We start from the raw sequence: 24190 nt of genomic DNA, 5'->3' as shown, positions 1-24190 counted from the left end.
TCTTTTAATTATTCTTAATATTTGATTTTATGCTGAACGACTTATTTGTATAACAATTTATTTATTTATTTCAAGTTAGTTTCACTGTTATTAAAAGGTTTTAATTAAGTCTGTTCTTTTTTAGGAGTAGGTTATTTCTTTTTCTTCAAATTTATTCATATAAATATTGTTTTAATTTGTTTCAATCTATAGATAATTTTATGTTGATTAGATATATATACAAATAATATTTTAGTTTTTTAAATTGAATATAAAAAATAACAACATATTTATCTGTCTTATTTTTATTGTCGACAAAAAAATAAAAATTATTACTTCAGAAATAATAATGAAATGCTTAACTTCATATTCATCCGACATCATTCTATTGAAAAAAATATATTATTATTATTTGATTTTATAGGAATTCATCGAAAAGTATTAGTAGATATTTTTGTGTATATTTATAAGATATTATTAATATATTTAATATATTTATAGGTATTATTTTATAATATAATAATTTATTTTTTATTATAATATAAGAATTGATGATATAACATTTTTAAGATATAATATTTAGTTATTTTTAAGTAATAAAATTTATATAATATATTCATTTGTTTCTGGAAGTTTGTAAACATAATGTAAAAAAACAAATATTGAAATATGAGACTCAAGTCATTAATACTCGTATTTCTTATTTTTTTAATATTCATTATTAATTCTTATTAATTTAAACATTAAAAAGTAAATAGCTTGATTTTTAATAGTCTCATTTTACTTTATGCACCATACTTGTCTACTATATTGCTATATTGCTATATAATAATATAGTATACATAATAAGCTACGACTTTATTGAAATTTAAAGAAGGACTACTGTATTATGTGATTTCCTTACATCTCTACCATGACTAATTAGAAAGTTTATCTTCAGAAAAAAAGAAAAGAAAAATGTCTATTTAAAATAATTTTTATTTTATAACCCTTAAATATAAGACCTCATTCAACTATATACAAGGAATAACAAAATTATGGGAACAAAATAAATTGATTGCGGTTTTTTAGTTTTGTTAAAAAAACTATTAATAATTTATTCAAATATATTTTTATATGCTTGAAAAAGTATAAAATAATTAAATATTTATATACTTATCATATTTTTACATATCCACGTTTATATTTGTGATTCATGTTATAAAGGCTTATTACCTTTATCAGAGTTTAAGTATCACTTTCTCTTCAGTGTTTTATTTTTCTTGTTGTCTTCTTTAATAGAATTTGTCGATAAATTTTTCTTTAAAAACAAGTTTTATTAATACTCAAGTTACAAGAATAAAAAAGATAAGAAAGATGAAAGGACGTAATTGGAAAAGAAAATTAATACAGAAATAAATAAGAAATATTATTTTTTATTAATATTTATTACTCATAATTCAGCAGGAAATATTATTTCTAACAATTTCTCAGTCAGAAATTGTAGTTACAAATTAAAATATTTTTTTACACTCTTTCATACAAGTATTCATCAGATTATTCCCAAGATCACCAACACCTGATAAACATGTAAAAATAATGGTTAAAATCCCAAGCAATTGAAATTAATATCAAAGTCTCGAAAAAAAAAAGATTAATGAAATGAAATATAAAGGAAAAATATAAAATGAAGGAGAAAATAATTTTAGAATACATACCATTTTTTACGGCAATAGACTTCTGACAATTAGTAATACAACTATAAAGTGGATCAGATGATGTACAGTGTGCTTCACAATTCTTCAAACAATTTTCTTCAGGAATTGGTTCTTCCAGACATTTGATTTTACACCAGGTATAGCACAAAAGCTTATCCGTTGATTGAGCTGCAGCAAAACTGATAGAATCATGACGGCCATTATAACTCCAATACTTCTTATTTCAATTTTCTCCATAACTCTTATCTAAATTCTCTCCAATACAAGATGAGATCTTACTTTCAATGTTTCATGAAACCTAAATATGAATTTATAGAAAGAGAATTTCCATACTCGTTTACTCTAGAAAATATATTTAGTAAATATGCTTTTACTCTTTTACTTTCAATGTGAAATCATAAATATTATTTTCTCCAAAGTTAAAGAATATCTTACGTTCAAGAAACCTTTTAACCACATTCTTCAAATTTATGGAGATATAGCAAATTAAAAGGATTAGATGAAATTTTATAACATGATTTGTTTCCTAAATTTACTCAAGAGATGTTGTGAGATTTAATAAATTACCCATTAATATTGATTTTACTAACTTAATCTTTTTTCATTAAATTATTATCATAACTTAAATGATTATTATTTAACACAGAAAAGAACACATTGCCAGACTATAGATAATAAATCAGGTTCAATAGTTATCTAATATCTTGATAAAACTTGGTAAAAAAACCTTTTTTTTAACTTCATCTCCACAACTAATCAAAATCACATAGAAGAATCATTCAAACCCTCTGGTAATATATAAAGTATGTCCGATCCTAACAATGTGAAATTAACCAATCAAGTTATCTAAATACATGTGAAATTAACACAATTATTACTAGTTATTAAAATATTAAAATATATTGTTTCCTTTAATTAGTACATATTATATATATATATATATATATATATATATATATATATATATATATATATATATATATATATATTATTAGTTTATTTTATTTATATAATTGACAATTGCACATAAAAAAGTGTTTAGGTAATTTTTACAATAATATTTAGCAGCATCTTTTTAGTATTAAAAACCTTTTTAAATAGTTTCAATAATTACGAATATAATTGAAAACAAAATTGCCGCTATTACATTTTGCAAATGAAAACAAGTACAGTTAATAAAACATAATTATTCTTCATTACTTATTGTGATATATTATTCGGATGTTATCAAAAACAAAATTATTATTCCAGTAACTTTTTCATTTGCGATTTCTTATAAATATGGCATGGTTTATTAGGTGGGGTCTTTCCTTCTCTATCATAACTATATCCAGAATATTTATTTAAAGTAATTCTTATTCCCATTTTAATAATATAAAATTATTAAAATAAAATATTACATTGAAGATTTTTAGAGAAGGAGATTATATATTTGAAAAGTAAATCTATTTATACTTATGCTTCATCTTTCTGTTTATGCTGAAACGACTAAAGAGATATTTATTTTCTAAGTTCACACCGGTTAAAGTGATAATCGCAAAAGAGAAACATACACAAAGACAGACAACTCAAAACCAAGGATAAGCTAGTGATAAAACAATTCATAATATACTTAAACATTTCATACATGAATTATATATCACATAACACAAACCAAACATCTTAAACATGATATGACCTAGATTGAATTATTCAGATTTAGTATGGATGTCGAGTTATGGTGGGTTGTGCACTTATGGAGGCCTCCAATGTTTTCCAAAGCCATTGTCAATAGGTTTGTCACACTTACTAGGTTAGTTTGTACTGCGTCGTAGGTCATACTATAAACACATAGACTAAGACCTCCTGCTACTCTCACCACATGTGTCAATCTTCTCTACTTGAGAATGAATGATCATTAGAGTGTCAGTATAACCTCCAAGACTGAGTTCCCTGCATTCATACTAATAACTCTTGAAACCACACCAAGAAGTTTCACCTTTAAAATTCATATCACTACTTTGAAACCATGAGATCACTTCAAATTCACATAGTATACCAATACATAAAACTATTGGTCATACATTAAAGAACTAGAAACACTCTTACAAGTAATCAGAAATCACACAATAACACAAATTTTCTGCATAGCAGCTTGATATCTACAATAGGCAAGGAAAACAGCTTGGAAACCCTCACAAATAACTTCAGAAGGGTTTAAAACCCCCAAAACGACCTAACGTCCAAAATTGATATCCAGAATGCTAAATTTGAGATTTCTAAAACCTGAAAAACCTAAAACTAATGCAGTGGTGCTCAACCCCCCCTAAAAGGACGCTCAGACTTTAGACTACCTAAACCCAATTCTACCATTCCATACACAAAAATAACAAACTAAAGGCCTAGACAAGTTTTAAGTGACTCCTCCAAACTTCTCAAACATGTCTCAACTCCTTATTTCAAAATTTCACTACCCAAACCATTCATTTGCATTAGAAACCACTCAACCATCAATCATGGACCACCCTCTTTAGTTCCAAAACAGTTTCCAATTAAACCATGCTTCTAACAACCTTCAATTGTTCCCATAACAGGCCTGGAATTCCCATTTTCTTACACCAATACTTAATTCACCAACTCACTTAGTAAAAACCCTTTTTTTTTCTAGCCTTAAAACTCATGACTTAGTCTCTTAATACTCCAAACACATTTCAGCCAATTATACATCCAATATACATTTAAAACGCACAATTCACATAAGTAAATACATTACAACGATATCATATCAGAATTTATCAAAATCAAACAACTCAAATTCTACTAAATTGCACTAACAAAGTATAAGTATCTGAACATATAATTCAACCATTATGATATACATGCAAGTACTAAAACTAAATAACAAACACCAATTAAAATTGAATATCTAGCTTTCCTTACCTTAGAAAGAACTCTTACGGCTCCAAGAACTCCCAACTATTGCTTCCACTGTAAGGAACTCTAGGAAAAACTTACAACTCACCAATTGGTGATCGAAATCAAACCTTAGAACCTCAATTTGACCAAAAGTCAAGGAAAAAACACTTTTGATAGATGCAAAAACAGATTTCTTTGCATGATCATCCAAAAATAAAAAGAAAAGTGGATAGAAATTACTTGCTCTAAACAAAACATTGATTGGGTAGAAGTGGAGATTGCTCTACCGTGATCTCCTAATACCTCTTGATCGTTAAACAAATTATCGATGAGTTAAAACTCTTAAAGACATGACAGAAAACTTTAGAAAAGTGATTTTTAAAAAAATATACGTTTTAAAATAATTAAACTCATTTATAACAAAATTATTTAATATTAAAAATATCACTATTTTTATATTATCACCACTTCTTAAATATCACTTTCTAGGATTTTACAGCTATATTAATCTTACAAAATTCCGTTAATACAGCATATAGGAGAATTATATTAATGTTCATTTTAAAAACCAAACATCTTTTTGTAAAATAATTATAAATATATTTTCATCATGATACAATTATATTATAAACTTTAAATTGCTTCAATATATTTGATTACAAATATTTACATATCACTATACATTTTTTATTTGTTTTCAGTTCAAATAATCTATTTTTATTAACAAAATTTCATCCAAAATACTCTATAAAATTAGTATTTTTAAATGATTTTTTTATTTATTATAAAATTAAAGTTGGATAGATTGAAACTTTATACTCTTTGAGAAGAATTTTTTTAATATTTTGTTTATATAGAATTTCAAGTATAATATTTAGTGATTTTAATTTGAATTTCTTTTATTTAATTTAGTTAAAATTTTTAATTATGTTTAGAAAAACACTTTTATTATGGATTTAAATAGATAATTAAGTTTAAATACATGATGTGTTTTGTTATGATTTTTGTTTTGCAATCAAATTAATCAACAATGTGGCTGTCAAAGTTAAAGTTTTCTATTTCTCCTTCCATCCCCTTCTACCTTTTCTTCCAATCCTCATTTCCCTCCTTCACTCTCACTCGCAACCCTCATCACTTGACGACTCCGTTTCCAAGTTTGATTGCTTGCTTCTTACGCGTTCTCTTCCTTCCAATTTCAAATTTGGGAAAAAATCATCCTGACCTTGTTAATTTGAGCATGGTCATCAATTGTTTCTGCCATTTTTCTAAAATGAACTTTGCTTTTTGTATATTGGCCAAGATTCTCAAATTGTCTAAAGTGGGAAGACGTAGAGATGCACAATATGTTTTCAAAAATCTTTAATACCATCTTGATGTTTAGGCGTATACTGATATGATCAATGTGCTATGTAAAGAGAGGGTTTACTTGATAATGCGAGTTGTCAACTTAACCTTATGGACTAATTCTAACTTATTATTAAAAAAAAAGTATTTTAGAAAACTTCTCAAGTAGGAGTCAAAAAAGTATCCCAACTCAGAAAATTCCTTTTCAAGTGGGTTAGGATAAGAGTTAAGGTAAGTTTAATCTCAATCCCATTATAAAACTTTGTATTTTTTATATTTGCAAGTAGATTTGTCAATTTGGTCTCATTACACGGTCTGATCCTGACTCACGTGGGTTGGGATCAGAAAAACCCACATGACCAAAAAATCCTCTATCAAAAAAAGTCCATGAAACCAAAACATCTACAAAATTCCATGAATCAGGGTCAACCAATGAATTTTTTTAGAAAAAATATTGATTTTGAATACAAGAATTTATAACATATTAAACTATTAAATTATTACATAAATATAAAATTATAACATATTAAATTATATATTTATGTTTATAAACATAATTTAAAATTTTATTTATATTTAAAACATAGTATTACCACATATGTATAATCAAGCAGTTAATAATAATAAAAGAACACAAAAGTGGTGGAAAAGAAATATATTGATAAATAAAAACCACAAAGTTAAGATATATTACACCAACGTGAATAAGGAAGTTAGCTATTCATCTACATTATGAATACTGAAAAAGAATAATGAGCAATGTCTCCAACCTTCAAAATAAGTTTATTTTGTATCTCTGTTAAAGTTAGTTTCCTATATTTCAAGACTGTGTTTCCTAACTCTGTTAAGCTTCCTATTTATAATATCTAGACAAGTTCACTTGAATTGGACTGAGTTTGAAATTTGTATTTGATTTTTGTAATTAAAGTAAACTAATATGGTGATAAGTGATGTTGCTGAGATATTATTTTCGACCTTTAGTGATTTCCACTTATCTGTGTAGTATTTTCACAAACAAGAACAAAATATTTCTATTTCCCAATTTATTAAATAAAAACCTTAATTATCTAAAAAGTAATAATAAAACTATGGATAAAAATAAACAAAACAAAAACAATGATAATGATAATTATCATATAGGTGTATCTGAGTGATAGCGCAGTATGATTATTCTATTTTGTTTGGTTAACACTTTTGCAATAATGTTGGACCAACTAGTTATATGCTGACAAGAGTTAATTTGATTTTTCATTCTGTCACACACACACAATCACACACCAGAAAAAGCACTAAAATCACCACAAAGCAATAGTGTATTGTGTGATCCCAAGCACACTTTATTATTATTATTATTCTTCTTCGAAGGTATGTATATGTTACAAGAAAACATAAAAATATGAACACCTTACTCACTTTTTCTCATTGCCACAGAAAACCATTCTGAAAGCAAACATTCCTCTGCCATGCATTATCAGCATAGAATACATATCCTGATTTTTTAACACCCCACATTTCAATTTTGATGTTCTAGCTAATTAACTGAATACTTTCATCATTATATACTCTTCGAGCTATGTAAGTCCCGAGTGCCACCACAAACACTACAGCAATTGCCACTTTGATAGCATTTGTTCTGTTTCTTGTTTCTGCCCCATAGATGAAAAGCTCCCTTACTGCTTCTTTAGGCATGGCAATGAAGAGAAGGCCATGAGAAAACTTTGCACGAATTGCCTTCGTATCACTCCCTATTGAGATCTTAATTTCTTTCTGGAAACGGCACCATTTGTTATTGGTCGCATTCACAGGCCTTTCTCCATAAATTTTTAGTGTTCCCCAGTTGTCGGTTTCAACCTTAAGTTGCTCCTTTTTGAAGCCTGTAAAAATGTAACACCATAAGAGATAACTTTTGTTTTCCATTCAGACCAATCGAATCTATCTATATATAGTTTATAACAACTCTATCATATAAAGTTATATTATACTTTCCCACTTTTTATTGATTATAGATGTGAATGTTTTGGAAAAACTATTAAGTGATTCATATATAAATGAGAACACAAGTAGAAACTAAAAAAGGAAATTTAACAGATACCCTTCAAATGAATCTCAAGAATCGCTTGTCCTTCCTGTGTAAGCCATTTGCAATAAGGTTCAAAATCTTCATAGGAGCGATTAGTAGCAGCTTCAGCAGCATTGATTTCCATAGTTGTATTTTCCTTTATGGTTGAGTTGAGATTTTTCTATTGCTTGTGGAAATGGATTGAATGAATAAAAGAATTGTGATTCAGTTTCATTTTATATTTAGCTTTGGGTTGAGAATAATTCCTTTTTGGTTTGAGTAGGAATTCTATGGGATGTTGTTTGCTTCATTCCTGGTGTTGCATGGTGAGAATCAGGTGTTAAACTGTAAATGAAGGAAACCCGTGTTTTAATTTCATACCCCATCTTATTATTCTTTTTCTTTTCTTCTCATACTTTTTATCCTTTTACTACCACTCAAGAATTTTCATTTCACAAAATTTTTGTTCCAAAAGTCTTATTAACTAGCACTGGAATAACAAAATATTATAAAATGTTAACGTGATTGAGAAACAAAAGATAATGTTTGCAGCAGCAGAAATGTTAAACATTGATCTCTTCTTCTTCTTCTTCTTCTTCGTCTGGAATTCTTAGTTATTCTTGATTTTTTTTTTCTTTTTCTTCTCTCTTAAATGCTTTAATTCTTTTTCTTCTTCGTATCTTTCTTCCTTTTTAATCCCTTTTCTTTTCGACATTTTTCTTATTTTTGAATTCTTAATTCTTTCTTTTTCTTGAGTTATTTCTTCCTCAATACATTAGATCTATTATCGAATCCTTTTTGCTTCTCGAATTCTTCCATTCTTTAACTTTTCTTTAATTTCTTTTTCTTAAAATTGAAAAAAGAATTAATGACTTAAAATTGAGTAAACAAATATGTGTGTCTAGTTTTCTTCTTCTTCAAATTATAATGATGTGAAAACCACAAAAATAAAATTGAAAAGAAAATATTGATTGGTAGTTACAAAATTGAAAAAGAGAGAAGGTAAAGCTGAAATGTGAAAAGCTTGCTGTACTCCGTAGCTAAATTAATCTGGTTCTTTTCACCATTTTCTCACCGGACTACTTCACTGTCGATTATCGAGAAGTACTTAGTCTTGTAAGGTGGTTCTTGCTACTCGGATAAAAAAATAAGTTAGTGATGTTTTTGACTACTTAACTCTCGGCATCTAATAAGATGCAACATTCTATGTTGCTTCCCCACCAGCACGACACTTGTATTGCTCTCTCACACACATTTGACACAAGTGAAAAGCTTGAGAAAAACATAATCTAACAATAGTCACCAAAACATAAGAAAATATAAACGAAACTAGCTTAACTGGCTTATCCATTAAGCAAAAGAGTAAAAAGAAACAAAGAAATGAATACACCATACTTAAACAAAAATAGATACATCACACAAAAGATTGAAACAAAGAAATGAATACACCATACTTAAACAAAAATAGATACATCACACAAAAGATTGATCACTGGTACCCTTATAGTCCCACTCATAATTAAAACAAGAGAAAAAGAAAACCTAAAGCCAAAAGAGATCTTTCTTCAAATTTTAAATTGTTGACCTGCGAGGTTTTCAATTCATGATCAACTGTTTCAGTTTGTAAATGAAAAAAAAATCCACCATGCTTCTTTTGTTAACTGCTTTTAGCCACTTCCACTTCCACTTCTTCACAACCGGCTGTCAACCATACGTGAAAAATAAACGAAATTGAATCCAAACCAACCTGAACATTTGAACATCTTTTAGGTTTTTCAACGAAGATTTAACACAGATTTGACACCAATAAGTTAAGTTATCAGTCAACTTATATAAGAAACTTTACCTCTGAACAAGAAACCTTAACATAATGAGTTTACAAGTTTTCTTCCATACATATTGCCTAACTTTCTCATTTCTACTTATCGTAGTACTCAAACTCACTTGAATTTCTAACACTTCCTAACACATTCCAATAATAAAAAGTGATAAATCACCACAAAAAAAAAATTTTTGAAACAGACAGTGAAAGAGACAAAAAGGCCACCTTATAATCGTAATATGAAAAGTTCAAGGTTGTCTAATTAAGATAATTTATTTATACGTTGTAATATATGTTAGAGTAAAGTCAACTCAAAACTTGATGCTATCTGCTTAATCTTTGAGTTTATCTAGTTCACGTTTATTCAAGTTTGATTCTTCATTCCAACACACCGACCAATCGATCCATAATCATACCAACCAACCCCTACTCTAATGGCTGCATCATCCACCTATGATGTGTTTCTCAGCTTCAGAGGAGGATACACAGGCGATAGTTTTGATAGCAATCTCTACAAATCTCTCTGTAAGAGGGGAATTCACACTTTCAAGGATGATGAGATGCTTCTGAAGAGAAAGGAATCAATAGCAACGCTTCTGAATGCAATTGAAGAGTCTAGGATTGCCATTGTTGTGCTCTCTCACAACTATGCTTCTTCCTACTTCTGTTTGGATGAACTTGCCAGAATCCTTCACTGCCAGACCAAAGGACTGTTGGTTATACCGGTCTTCTATAAGGTGCACCCTTCTGATGTCAGACATCAGAAAGGGAGTTATGGAGAAGCATTGACTATGCATCAGAAAAAATTCGAAGATATGGAGAAGGTGCAGAAATGGAAGATGGCTCTGCACCAGGTAGCTAACTTGTCTGGCTATCATATCGAAGACGGGTACAGCACCTTACCAATATTTATACATGAACTTTCATTGTATTGCATTAAGTTTGAGAGAAGAAATATTTGATAACCATGACAATACAAGGCTTTTAGTTTTAACTTTGTTTTGTTTGAAACAGAGTTGGATATGAATACAAGTTTATTAAGAGAATTGTTGACGATGTCTATGACAAGATTACTCGTGATTCTTTTACACATGTTTCGGATTACCCAATTGGACTACAGTCACAAGTGCTAGAAGTGAGGAAGCTTTTGGATTTTGGATCTGAGGATGGTGTTCACATGATAGGAATCCACGGGATGGGTGGGGTAGGAAAATCAACACTTGCTCGAGCTGTCTACAATGATTTAATTGGTGAGAATTTTGATGGATTGTGTTTTCTTGAAAACGTGAGAGAAAAAACAAACAAACATGGGTTAAAACACCTGCAAAGCATCCTTCTATCACAGATATTAGAAGAGAAGGACATCAACTTTACAAGTACGCAGCAAGGAATGAAGAAGGTTCTCCTGGTTCTGGATGATGTTAACAAGCCGGACCAATTACAAGCAGTTGCTGGAGGATGTGACTGGTTTGGTCCTGGCAGCAGAATCATAATCACAACTCGGGACAAACAATTGTTGGAAAATCATAGAGTTACAATGACATATGAAGTGAAGGGATTGAATGACAATGATGCTCTTCAGCTGCTTAAATGGAAAGCTTTCAGAAATGAAAAGGCTGATCCATGTTATGAGTTAGCCTTGAATCGTCTTGTAACTTATGCTTCTGGCCTTCCACTGGCTTTAGAAGTAATAGGAGGCAGCTTGGTTGGAAAAAGTATAGAAGGATGGAAGACCGCTATCCAACAATATGAAATGATTCGCAAGAGGGAAATCCTGAATATACTTAAAGTAAGCTTTGATGCTTTGGAGGAAGAAGAGAAGAGTGTTTTTCTTGATAATAGACTTAAAATGCATGACTTGCTAAGGGACATGTCTAGGATTGTCCGGAAGGAATTACAGAAAGAATTACAGAAAGAGCCGGGGAATAACATTAGATCATGGTTACATAAAGATGTGATTCATGTTTCGAATAACAATGTGAGTGAGGCTTAGGAATGTTTGGTTTCTTATATTAGAAAGTGGGTTTTAAGCCTAACTCAACCCCACAAAACCAGCTTGTAAGGTAAAGTTTGCACCTCACTTATATATTATAAATTGGCCTTATCTCTAGTCGATGTGGGACTTCCAACACACCCCTTCACGCCGCCGAGGTATAGACATCTCGTGCGTAATAGTAGAAATTGGGTGGTGTGATAAGTTAGGCTTAAAACACACTTTCTAATATCTTATCTTAATCTTTGTTCACTATCTATCACATTCTCACCTCATGCTTGTATTCTGGCGTGTTGTGGCCGTTTCGAGCCTTTTTGCATTTACAGAGAATCTTTGAAAGTGAAATTAACCATCTTGTTTTCTCCATATCTGCCATACAGAGAATAGTAGGATCGTATGCAAACACCTTCAAGAGGATGAAAATCCCCGAAAAACATGATAAAAAATTTCAGTTTTTTAATCATTTTTTTCAAAGTTTGAGAGCACTGATATGGTTCAGAATTTCTTCAAATTTACAATCTTCGTTGGATAACTTATTGAAGGCAAGTTTAAATAGTATATTTTTCTCATCTTGAAAATTACAAAATTAATTTCAAATTTATTCATTAGATTCTTATTTATTTTTCCCTTATTTTCTTTTCAGAAGTACGAGACTCTAACCGTCATGAATTTTGACGAGTGCAGAATTTTGACGCAGTTGCCTGATGTATCTGATCTCCCAAATTTGATAGAACTTTCATTTAGAGAGTGTGAGAATTTAATTACAGTTCACGACTCAGTTGGTTTTCTGACTAGACTTAAAATATTGAGGGTTGTTGGTTGCAGCAAGCTTATTAGTTTTCCACCTCTCAACTTCACCTCTCTTGAAAGACTTGAACTTTGTTTTAAGAACTTTCAGAGATTCACCACAGGTTTCAGAGTTTTTTTTCTTCTTTGTATTTTGTTTCCGTTTCAATCATTACATGCTACATGATTTGACACAACCTGAATATGACTAGAGTTACGGAGATTAAAGAAAGAGATTTTAAACAAACTAGTTTGCTGACTTGACTTTATTTGGAGCTCATATCTGTCTTCTAGATCTTTTGTCAGTTCCTTTTAGATTAGAAATGGAATCATGTTGTAACTTATGCTTCTTGCCTGCCATTGTTTTGAAGAAGATTGGGAATGTGCTATAAATGAAAATGACCCTGTTGGACTGGAGTCACGTTCAGAGGCATTCTGCTACGATGTGTTCCTCAGCTTCAGAGACTTGGACACACTCTATGGTTTTACGGGCTATCTCTACAAAGCTCTTCATGACAGTGGAATCCACACTTTCATTGATGATGAAAACCTTCAGAGAGGAGAGGAAATTACACCAACAACTGTGAAAGCAATTTAAGAGTCCAAGATTGCTATCACTGTGCTTTCTATAAACTATGCTTCTTCCACCTGGTGCTTAGATGAACTTGTAACCATTCTTGATTGCCTTAAGAGAAAAAGACTGCTGGTTTTACCAGTCTTTTATCATGTGGATCCTACTCAGGTGCAATTGCAGCAAGGCAGGTTTGGAGAAGCCTTGACTAAACATGAGGAGAGGCTCAAGAATAATATGGAAAAGTTGGTTAAATGGAAGATTGCTCTTTATCAAGTAGCTAAGTTGTTTTCCTTTCATATCTACCATGGGTACCCCACCCTGCCACTCTTCTATTTTCAAATGAGATTACGTTTCACTTGGATTTATGAAAAAATAATTTTTTTATCAACCTTGACTTCATACAAGGTTTTAACTTTAAACTAACTAGAACTTTTTTGAAACAGGGATGGTTATGAATATGAGCTTATTGGGAAGATTGTGGAGTGGGTCTCCAAGAAGATTAATCGTGCTCATTACCCAATTGGACTAGAGTCACAAGTGCAAGAAGTAATGAAACTTTTGGATGTTGGATGTGATGGTGGTGCCCACATGATCGGGATTCATGGAACTGGCGGGATTGGAAAATCGACACTTGTTCAAGATGTTTATAATAATTTGATTTCTGAAAGGTTTGATGCTTCATGTTTTGTTGAAAATGTGAGAGAAAAATCAAACAAGCATGGGTTACAATACCTCCAAAGCACCATTCTTGAGAATTTACTTGGAGAGAAGGACATCAAGTTAACTAGTATGCAACAAGGAATTTTAATGATACAACGCAGGCTCCAGAAAAAGAAGGTTCTCTTGATTCTAGACGATGTTGACAGGCAGGAGCAATTGCAGGCAGTTCTTGGAAGAGCTGATTGGTTTGGTCGTGGCAGCAGAGTCATAATCACAACACGAGATGAACAGCTCCTTGCCTCCCATGATGTTCAAAGAACTTATGAGGTGAAGAAATTAAATAACAAGGATGCTCTTGTATTGCTTAAATGGAAAGCTTTTAAAAAGCATTACTTTGATCCAAGGTATGAGAAGCTCTTGAATCGTGCAGTAACTTTTTCTGCTGGCATTCCATTAGCTTTGGAAGTAATAGGTTCCAACTTGTGTGGAAAAAGTGTAGAAGAATGGAAATCTGTCATTCATCAATTAGAAAAATGTCCCAATAATCCGGTCGAAGCAATACTTAAATCAAGCTTTGATTCTTTGGAGGAAAAAGAAAGGGGTGTTTTCCTTGACCTTGCTTGTTGCTACAAAGGATATGAATTGGCAGAGGTCGAAGATATACTTCAAGCTCATTATGGTCAGAACATGAAGTGTTACATTGACTTATTGGTTGACAAATCTTTAGTTAAGCTTAGTCATGGTACAAAACCTTGTTATGACAGAGTTACATTGCATGACTTGATTGAGGACATGGGTAAAGATATTGTCCGACAGGAATCATTGATAGGGCCAGGTGAGCGTACGAGATTATGGTTACTCGAAGATGTAAGACAACTTTTAGAAAACAACAGGGTGAGTTAAATTCATGATTGGTTTGGTTTATCGTTTTTGATTATCATATTTTCACATCATAGTTGTTTTTTCTTTTCTTTTGTAGTATTTCTCCCTAAATATGTGTACTGAAGTCTTACACATTCTTGTATTGTGGTTGGTTCATGCCTTTTGCATTAACAGGGAACTAGTAAAATTGAAATCATATGTCTGGATTTCTCCATATTTGATCAAGAAGAAATAGTAGAATGGGATGGAAAGGTCTTCCAGAATATGCAAAACCTCAAAACACTTATTATTAGACATGGTGGTTTTTCCAAAGGTCCAGAATATCTCCCAGATAATTTGAGAGTGCTTGAATGGTGGAGATATCCGTCAAATTGTTTACCATCTGATTTTCATCCAAAGGAATTTGCCATATGCAAGTTACCCTGCAGTAATATTTCGACAATTGAGTTGACAAACTTATTGAAGGCAAGTTTAATGAGTGCATTTTCCTTATCTTGTAAATTGATAAATCCACTGTAAGATTATTCATGCAATTCTTCTTTTTTCTTTGCAGAAGTCGGTGAATCTAAGAGTTTTGAAATTTTCCAATGCAAAAGGTTTAACCAAGATATATAACATATCTGGTTAGCAAATGTGGAGAAACTTTCATTTGAATAGTGTCAGAATTTAGTTACATGGTTAAAATAATGAGTGCTTTTGGTTGCACCCAGCTCAAAAATTTTCGACTGTCAAGTTGACCTCTGTTGAAACCTCCATCTTTCGTGCTGTTATATCTCGATAGTTCTCCATAAGTATAAGAAAAAAACTGGAAAACATATGTGAACTCAATTTCCAGTACACTCCCATAAAAGAATTTCCATTTTCATTTCAAGATTTTACATGGCTTTCATAAACTGACTGTCAAGATTCTCCCTTGATTTTGTCAGGTTCTGGATGGAATTAGATCATATATATATTTTTTAATCTTTGTAACAGAATTCAAAAACTTGTGTATTGTGAACAAATCTCAATCCTTAAAGGAGTCATACTTTATGTACTTAAAGGAGTCATGCCATAGTCCATGGAGGATATTCATTTCATTGATCCATTAGCATGAGAAAATTGAACAATCATCTTAGCGGTATGGACTAGCAAGATTCACACACGGTGCAAGTGCATAGTGTGAAGTTCGATGGAGTTAAAGTTTATAAGTGGTAAAATTAGTTCGAAAGGTAAATTATCCTGTGTCATACTTTATCATAGTAACTCATTTTATATAAACTTGTTATTTTGATCTGTGTAAATTGAAGAAGAGAAAAGATAGTTGAAAAATAAGACTGATTTATTATTCTCAATCATAAAAAATACATTATGATACCCTCTATTTGTAATAATCTAATTCTCCTAAAAAGGAAAATAGGAAAACTAGGAAAATAAAATAAAACAAAAGATTATATGTCTATTTCCTCTAATTAGGAAGATTCTAAAGATATTATCTCAAATTACAATACTCCCCCTCAAGCTGGATCATACAAGATTGTATGAACCAAGCTTGGAATAGTCAAACTCAATTGTAGAGAACGTCAATAAACCAAATTGGACAGCAATGGACAAAAGCGAACTAGCACAATGAAACTTCAACTTGGACAGCAATGGACGAGGGCAAACTAGCATCATGAAACTTCAACTTGGACAGCGATGGACGAGGGCGAACTAGCACCATGAAACTTCAACTTGGACAACAATGGATGAGAGAGATTTCCATAAAAAATGGATAATGACTTGCAGCAGCAAACAACAACAAACTACAAGAACAAGATTTCCATGAGTAACATATGGGAGGCCTGAAAAGGCTAACAACCACAAACCTGTAGGGACTTTAACCACCCTGAACAACAACGAACCTTAAGGGACTTAACTGCCTTAACAACAACAAACCTTTAGGGACTTAACTGCCCTAACAACAACCAACCTTCATAGATTTCACTGCCCTAAACAGCAACAAACCTGCAGGAACTGAACTGCCTGCAGTGGCTAACAACAACAAACCTATAGGGACTTACCACCCTACAGAGGCTGAAACAACAACAAACCTTCAAGGACTAACTACCCTGCAACGACTTAAACTTTTCTTCCCCTCACGATTGAACACACGTCAATGACGTGAACGTGGAAGAACGGGTAAGAACCGATCCGTACTTGGGGACAAATCTGAAACCCCTAACATCGAACAAGTCAAATCAGGGGGCAATCTCATAAAACAACTCTTAGTGAGCTGTTACAACAAGGCATTGGCGGTGCAAAGATCATTTCACATGGCAGAAACCAAAACACCAAATATTGGGACTTATGATGGCATCAAAAGACCCAAAGAAGTGACACACTAAACTTGAGCCCAAGAAGAAAGTCAGCAATCCAAGAAAGAGGTGATGCAGTGGCGTCGAGAGAATGGTGGAGACAGGTCAGTGGCTCACAAGTTGAATCAACGGAGCAGCAAGGAAAGGAAGAGCGCTCGATTGGTCCTAAGAAGATGCGTGCATGGATTCCAACTCCTCCAAGTTGGATTGAAGGTGGAACACCCGAAGATAAAAAAGAAAAGACTGTTCAAGGGTTGCAGAGAGATTGACAATAGCTCACAAAGCGGCGAGACTCCTGTCTGTGGCGGTAGCGACTGACTGCAATGGCGGTTGATTGTGCCGACGCCGACTGTGGCATCAGTGACATTAAAGCAGCAGAGACGACATCAAGAAGCACCAATCAATGTTGCACAAGAAAGGGAAGAAAAGGCAAGAATAACACAGCACGACGCGAGGCGAAACCCATTGGTGGAGGCAGAGAGCCCTTCGCAATGGAGAAGAAAGAAGTGACGCATTGGTGTCGAAAGCGAACTAGGCATCAAAAGAAGTCTCCCTGGTCATGAAACGTGAGGCGAACAGTAGCTCGCAAAGCAGAAGTCACGGAGAGAAGACGAAGATGCTGTGAAGACAACAAAGATGGCAGCCATGGCTGCTATGGAGGGTCAGAACAGAAAGATGGAGGTCCGGCGACACGACCGGAAGTGACGCGGTGTGATTCCGACACAAGGACGACGGCGCGTGATGAACACGCGTCCGAGATCTACCAGAGAGAGGAGGCGCGTGACGGTGCGTGCGGACGAGACAGAGACGTCGACCACCAGGGTTAGGTCGCGCTTGAAGAGACGATCCAGATCCGCTGATCACCGATCGAAACTATGACAGTGGCCGGCGACGATCAGACAGATTTGGTGCTCGTGACGGCGCATGAATGAGAGGTAGCCCTCGGAACCGGCGTGGTTAGTCGTCGCTTAAGGAGGCGGTCCAGATCCACTGGTCACTCGACGAAAGTGCGATGGTGGCAGCATACAGAGGACGATGGTGTTCGATGGCGGAGAGCAGCGGTGCACAACAGAATAAACAGTGAAGGCAGTGGCCTTCCATGGGTTCTTCGAAGAAGAGACTTTCGGTCTCTTTGATTCAACTGGAAGTCAATAAGAATGCGCTAAAATTGATTTGGCATCAACAGATCTAAAGCACCAGTTTCAGCTACTGGTCCGAAAGGGAATGAGTTCGAATCCCATTCTGATCATACTCAAACAAACTTTGTATTTGGTAATACTGGAAAAACGGCCAGAATTCTAAAACAGAAGTTGACTAGGGCAATTGGAGCCCATTAAAAACACATGGTAAAGAAGAGACTTTTAGGGGGCCGCCGACAGCTGGCGGCTGGCTGCCGGCAGACAACAAAGATAGCGGAAGCGAATCAAACAGACTCTGATACCAAGTTGAAAAATAAGACTGATTTATTATTCTCAATCATAAAAAATACATTCTGATACCCTCTATTTGTAATAATCTAATTCTCCTAAAAAGGGAAATAGGAAAACTAGAAAAATAAAATAAAATAAAAGATTATATATCTATTTTTTCTAATTAGGAAGATTCTAAAGATATTATCTCAAATTACAACAGAAGGGAGCAGAGTGTTCGATTGTTTCAGATGATTAGTATTTTAATTAAATCTGAAATGGAAAGCCTGATTTAATGTAAACTAGTGAAGCAGGTAAAGAATGTTGCCATTGTTTTCTTCCTTCTTTATTATGATTAATTTCTTTGGTGAATGGACTTAATCAAGCTAATAGGGTAAATGGTGAGGAGAAAATGCTCAGAAAGAGGGAAGGCAAGGATACTACGAGATTAGGAAAAAAACCCATGGACAACTGTTGCTAACCCAATTAAAAAGGGTTGCTAAAATTAAAGAAAAAAATATTGATAAGGCAAATGTATCTAGGAAGGGATTATATGTTGATGATAATAACTATTGTACCAGATGACCCCGGACGGTCCCAGACAGAACACATGGGACGTTCGGCAGGACTCGAGCACTCAGACCGGACGATCATGATAGGTAGGTCTGCAAAAATGATTAAGGTAAAACACCGATTAGAGGGCTGGGCTCTGGATTGAACCGTGTTTAAGGTCCTGCTAATCCTAGGCCCATGACCAAAACTATAAATATAGGTCAAAGGTAAGAGGTAAACAGATTCATTAATTACACATTTATTACCTAAACAACCGATCAGACCTTTACTAACTTAAGCATCGGAGCACCTTTGATAGGTACCCTCCCAGGCATACAGGACGAACGGACTGTGACCAACGGAAGAGAGGACGGCGAGAAGATCGGACGAACGTAGCACCAAGCCCACAGATTTAGGTGACTCGACCCCATACAGAAACAACTATCATCAACATAATATAAGAAAACAACTGGAAAACATATGTTATATCTTGATAGTTCTCCATAAATGTAAGAAGTACAAAATTTAACTTGTTTAAGTCTTTCTCCTTCATGATAAAATTATTCATAGTAACCAGCAGCCTTATCATCCTTGCATTTAGAAGGAAACAATTGAACCTGCAAAAAGATGTAGTAAAAGCTATTTGAGAAAAGAACAAGATGGTTTTCTGATGTGTCAATGGACACTATCCTTAATGACTTATCTATGGTTTATTGCACAAATGGGCCTTGTGTACATAAAATGGTGGTACTTCCCATGTCTCTCCTCTATTTTCTATGCTCTGAAAATATTTTCAAACTACACGGAAAAATTAGTACAAATTTTGTTACCAAGTGAGATCTTTGAATACCATTAACAATAAACTTACATGCAAACATCATCTCTAGAATATTACTATGAGCTTACAGTGAATTTATTTATTTACAACATGAGTAAAATGTATTCTTCAAACTTGCCTTGGATAACCTACCATACTCCAATGATGTGATGCAACCATTAGCTACTACCTGTGCCCTCCATTCTAGTACCTTCAAACCTTCTGGTAGATGATTCCAAATTTGGGAAAAGATACCATTTCTAACAATAAGTATTTTAAGACTTTTCATATCTGTGAAAGCGTTTCCATCCCATTCTACTACTTGATCGTCGGATATGGAGAAATGCAGGCAGATAATTTTGATTTCACTAGTGCCCTGTTATAGCAAAATGCACTAATCAACAAGTATATGTGAGACATTGAATAAAGTATTGAGAGAAATTTCCAAATTGTAAGAAAAAAGACAACGGTGATGAAAAAATTCAATAGACAGAAAAAGGATGAGAGACAACCATTCATAAGTCACTCACTCACTCACCGATTTGTCTTTCAAAACTTGAATAATATCTTCCTGTAACCATAATCTCCTTCTCTTCCCTGGCTCTCTCGGTGATTGTTGACGGTCAATTCTTTTACCCATGTCCTCAATCAAGTCATGAAATGTGACTCTTTCATCATGACTAAACTTTATGAGAGACTTTTCAACTAGCACCCCAATATGGTACTTCATGCAGTTATCATAAAGAGCACGAAGTTTCTCTTCAATCTCTGTCAATTTATACCCTTTGAAGCAACAAGCAATGTCAAGAAAAACACTCTTCTCTTCTTCTCCCAATGAATCAAAGCTTACTTTAAGGATCTCTAGGATTTTATTATTAGGAATTCTTTTGTATTGTTTGATAGCAGATTCCCATTCTTGAACACTTTTTCCAAACAAGTTGGAACCTATTACTTCCAAAGCCAGTGGAATACCGGAAGCATAAGTTACTACCTGATTCAATACCTCATCGTAACTTGGATCAACTTCTTCCATTTTAAAAGCTTTAAATTTAAGCAACTTAAGAGCATCTATCTCATTCAATTCCTTCACCTCATGTGTTCTTTTAACCTCATGAGATGCTAGAAGTTGTTTGTCCCGAGTGGTGATGATGACTACGCTGCCGGGACCAAACCATTCAGGACTTCCAACAATTCCATGTAATTGCTTGTGCTTGTCTACATCATCCAGAATTAAGAGAACCTTCTTTCGCTTGAGCCTATTTTTTATTATTGAAATTCCTTGTTGCTCACTTGCTAAGTTGATTTCCTTCATTCCAAGTACCTGTGAAAGAATGATGCTTTGGAGGTGTTTTAACCCATGTTTGTTTGATTCTTCTCTTACATTTTGAAGGAAACACGAACCTTCAAATTGATGAGTAATCAAATTATAAACTCTCCGGGCAAGTGCTGATTTCCCTACACCGCCCATTCCGTGGATTCCTATCATGTTGACACCATCATCATCTCCAACATCCAAAAGCTTTCTTATTTCATGGACCTGTGACTCTAGTCCAACTGGGTAATCTGCAACATGCAATCTTTCTTCAACATTACTAATAATGCTGAAGACACGCTCAACAATCTTCTCAATAAGCTTGTGCTCATATTCTTTTCTGCTTCAAACAAAAAGTTCAACCAAGTCAAACTTAAAGCCTTGTGTTGTATCCATCAATGTCTTGACACACACGTCAACCAAAAAAATATTTTCTCTTAGAATTTCAACGAGTCCAATCTAATGAAAAATAAAATTTAATCCAACAGAAACTACAAAGATTGGTGAAGAGGCATACTCATCCTCGAAATGAAAGCCAGAATGGTTAGCTACTTTTTTCAGCGCCTTCTTCCAATTCTTCATTTTATGGTGGAGCCCTTCCTCTAGTCTGGCCAATGCTTCTCCATAACTTCCTTGCTGGTGTCTGACATGAGAAGGAGGCACCTTGTAAAAGACAGGCAACACCAAGAGTTTTGTCCTTTTGAAGCAGTCAAGAATTATTTCAAGTTCATCTAAACAGAAGGAAGAAGAAGCATAGTTTGTAGAGAGCACAGTGATGGCAATCCTGGACTTTTCAATTGCCTCCTTGAGTTCTGGTGTTATTATCTTTCCACTCTGAATGCCCTCATCATCAATGAAAATGTGGATTCCACTGTCAAGTAGAGCTTTGTAGAGAAAGCCAGTAAAACCTTGGCGTGTGTCTGAGCCTCTGAAATTGAGAAACACATCGTAGCTGTATGCTTGGGAAGGTGATGTTACAGCCATAAGAAGAAAGTTTACTTATTAACACTCTTGAACCAAACTTCAATGAATATGCACTTATATATTACATAACTATGTAACATTGGAGCTATGTTTAGTTAATATATTAACACTCCTGGCCGAAACTGTAGAAATTTTAAACGCTCTCTTAAACCACTTTGTATAAATCTGGGAAATGTACTCTTATTATTATAAATTTTCTGGACAACTATCCAGAACATACACATACAAACACAATACTTTAATCTCTCTAACTCACAACAAACAACTCACACAATAACAACCCAACACAAAGTGCAACCCCTCTTTTCTTCTCTGGTACTCCACGGCACACACACCACACTCCTCTATTTTTCTCTCTTTCCACACACTCACAATATTCCTTTCTTTCTTCTTCTCGGTGGCGTGCCACTCTCTCTCTCTGTACTTTTCTCTATTCATGGGTTGCATACCCTTCTACCTTTCTCACAAAACACCATGACTTTGGTGGCTTCTCCCTCTCTGGTTTTCTCTCACAAAACCGTGAGGCTTCTCTCTGCCCATTCCCACGGTGCACACACTTTAGTGTGCCACACTCCTTTCACAGCTATCAAGCATACATTTATAATAAAACCAAACAACCAAAGCTTACCTAACATCTCCACTCACTACATGGATAATGATGCCAACACAATACCTAACTCCTTTTGACTAAGAGATGCACTTACGGTGGAAATATGCTGACACTTTCCACACTTCTTTTCATATCATTAAAAACATGTGGGTCCATTTAAAATTTATCCAACAGAAACTTCAATGAATATTCACTTATTTATTATATGACTATGTAACAGGCTGGAGCCATGCTTAGTTTAGTTATTAACACTATCTTGGAGAAAACTTCAATAAATATTCACTTATTTATTACATAACTATGTAACATTGTAGCCATGTTTAGTTTAAAAAATAATTCCCACCTTCCTGAGTTAATGGTCCAATGTCAAGATCCTGCAAGGACGGAGTTTTCAAGAATACATTCACAATCCCTTATATGACTATTATAATATTGTATTATGAAAAATGAAAATGAACAACAATAATCTTTTGATAAGCTAATAGTTTAATGAAATTAAAACCATTTCACTTTAATATCTAAAAGCGCAACAACTAAAAATTACAGCAAAATACTTATACTTTATTTATTTATTATGATTTTATTGATACGGAAATGAATATGAATTAATCCTTTATATTTGACTTCCCTTTTTTGTTAACTTGGTTTCGTTGTTTTCATTACAAAAAATCTATACTAAGTAACAGTAAAAGCAATGTATGTATACTTGTTTATACTGTTATAGTTAATTGCACAAAATTGGCAATGGATGCAGAAGGCGAAGACTTGCACTTTGGCACGGAATAAGATTGGGGAAAAAAATAATAATTAACTTTTAAATTGACTGAAAATTAATCATGAATCATGAAATAGCAAACTGATAGCCATTAGAATACACGTGAGAAAAGAGACTGTGATTGAGAAAAAAAGGTATATGATAAATGTGAGAAAAATTCACAATTAGTCTAAGCATACCACTGATGTAGAAACAAATTTTTATGTTGCAGGAAATATAGTTGTCAAAAATATCACTACACATTTCCAATTAAGAAGTGAAAATAAAGTAAAACAACCAACTAAGTTAATTATGTGATTTTACAGTGTATAATCTTTATGAAATGAAAGACAATGGTCAGGATTGATCAAAAGTAAAGCAAATTAGAAAGAGAGAAATTTTTTTTTTTCAAAAGTTTCGCACAGAAGTTTGTATGCTTTTTACTTCATAATTTTTCTTGGAGTTAGTTTTACTTCTCTAATGATTTAACGTTAAAATTCTTGCTAACCTTGACCATACAAATTTCAAGTATTAAGACATGGACAGAAGGCCTCTATTTTGGTCGGGGACTTTTCTAAATACTTTAACAATTTAAGATTTTATTTTCAGTTTCCTCTGTTTTGTCAGATTCGATTTAATGATATACCTTTTCGTGGGAAAAGTTCGCTGTACCGTTAGTGATTAAGTAAAAAGGATTGGTGCTGGTATTCATTTTGTGCAGTGTC

General features: G+C 33.3%; 3 protein-coding genes, 1 long non-coding RNA gene and 1 pseudogene across 7 annotated transcripts; 2 read left to right on the top strand and 3 right to left on the bottom strand.

Annotated features, from left to right (window-relative positions):
* Positions 1 to 1374: 1374 nt before the first annotated feature.
* On the bottom strand, positions 1375 to 1944 carry LOC108345418 (uncharacterized). The gene is made up of 2 exons (XR_001833659.2): positions 1677 to 1944; positions 1375 to 1537 (listed from the first exon to the last, which is right to left on the bottom strand). It is a non-coding gene; the product is annotated as an uncharacterized LOC108345418 (long non-coding RNA).
* Positions 1945 to 7229: 5285 nt separating this feature from the next.
* On the bottom strand, positions 7230 to 8165 carry LOC108345554 (inactive protein RESTRICTED TEV MOVEMENT 2). Its single transcript, XM_017584144.2, has 2 exons — positions 8008 to 8165; positions 7230 to 7789 (listed from the first exon to the last, which is right to left on the bottom strand). The coding sequence occupies exons 1-2, from the start codon at positions 8117 to 8119 to the stop codon at positions 7443 to 7445; spliced, it is 459 nt and encodes a 152-aa protein (XP_017439633.1). The 5' UTR covers positions 8120 to 8165; the 3' UTR covers positions 7230 to 7442.
* Positions 8166 to 10230: 2065 nt separating this feature from the next.
* LOC108344034 (TMV resistance protein N) lies at positions 10231 to 11789 on the top strand. The gene is made up of 2 exons (XM_017582495.1): positions 10231 to 10685; positions 10811 to 11789. Exons 1-2 carry the CDS (start codon positions 10231 to 10233, stop codon positions 11787 to 11789), a joined length of 1434 nt encoding a protein of 477 aa, XP_017437984.1.
* Positions 11790 to 12453: 664 nt separating this feature from the next.
* LOC108344035 (disease resistance protein Roq1-like) lies at positions 12454 to 15472 on the top strand (annotated as a pseudogene).
* Positions 15473 to 18752: 3280 nt separating this feature from the next.
* Positions 18753 to 22863, bottom strand: LOC108345552 (disease resistance protein Roq1-like). Of its 4 annotated transcripts, XR_001833699.2 has the most exons (5): positions 21635 to 22862; positions 20344 to 21460; positions 19959 to 20181; positions 19255 to 19605; positions 18753 to 19101 (listed from the first exon to the last, which is right to left on the bottom strand). XR_001833699.2 is itself a non-coding variant. In XM_017584142.2 (4 exons), exons 1-4 carry the CDS (start codon positions 22099 to 22101, stop codon positions 19586 to 19588), a joined length of 1827 nt encoding a protein of 608 aa, XP_017439631.1. In that variant the 5' UTR covers positions 22102 to 22862; the 3' UTR covers positions 19143 to 19585. The 4 variants fall into 4 exon arrangements, 3 of the variants coding, with proteins under 3 accessions (XP_017439631.1, XP_017439629.1, XP_017439630.1); XM_017584142.2 differs by lacking the exon at positions 18753 to 19101 and having other exon boundaries at positions 19143 to 19605; XM_017584140.2 differs by lacking the exons at positions 18753 to 19101; positions 19255 to 19605 and having other exon boundaries at positions 19869 to 20181; positions 21635 to 22863.
* Positions 22864 to 24190: the final 1327 nt, after the last annotated feature.

The sequence above is a fragment of the Vigna angularis genome, chromosome 8, assembly GCF_016808095.1.
Source record: "Vigna angularis cultivar LongXiaoDou No.4 chromosome 8, ASM1680809v1, whole genome shotgun sequence".
NCBI lineage: Eukaryota > Viridiplantae > Streptophyta > Magnoliopsida > Fabales > Fabaceae > Vigna > Vigna angularis.
Note: the sequence above shows the minus strand (reverse complement) of the source record. Positions and strands in the feature narration are given on the sequence as shown.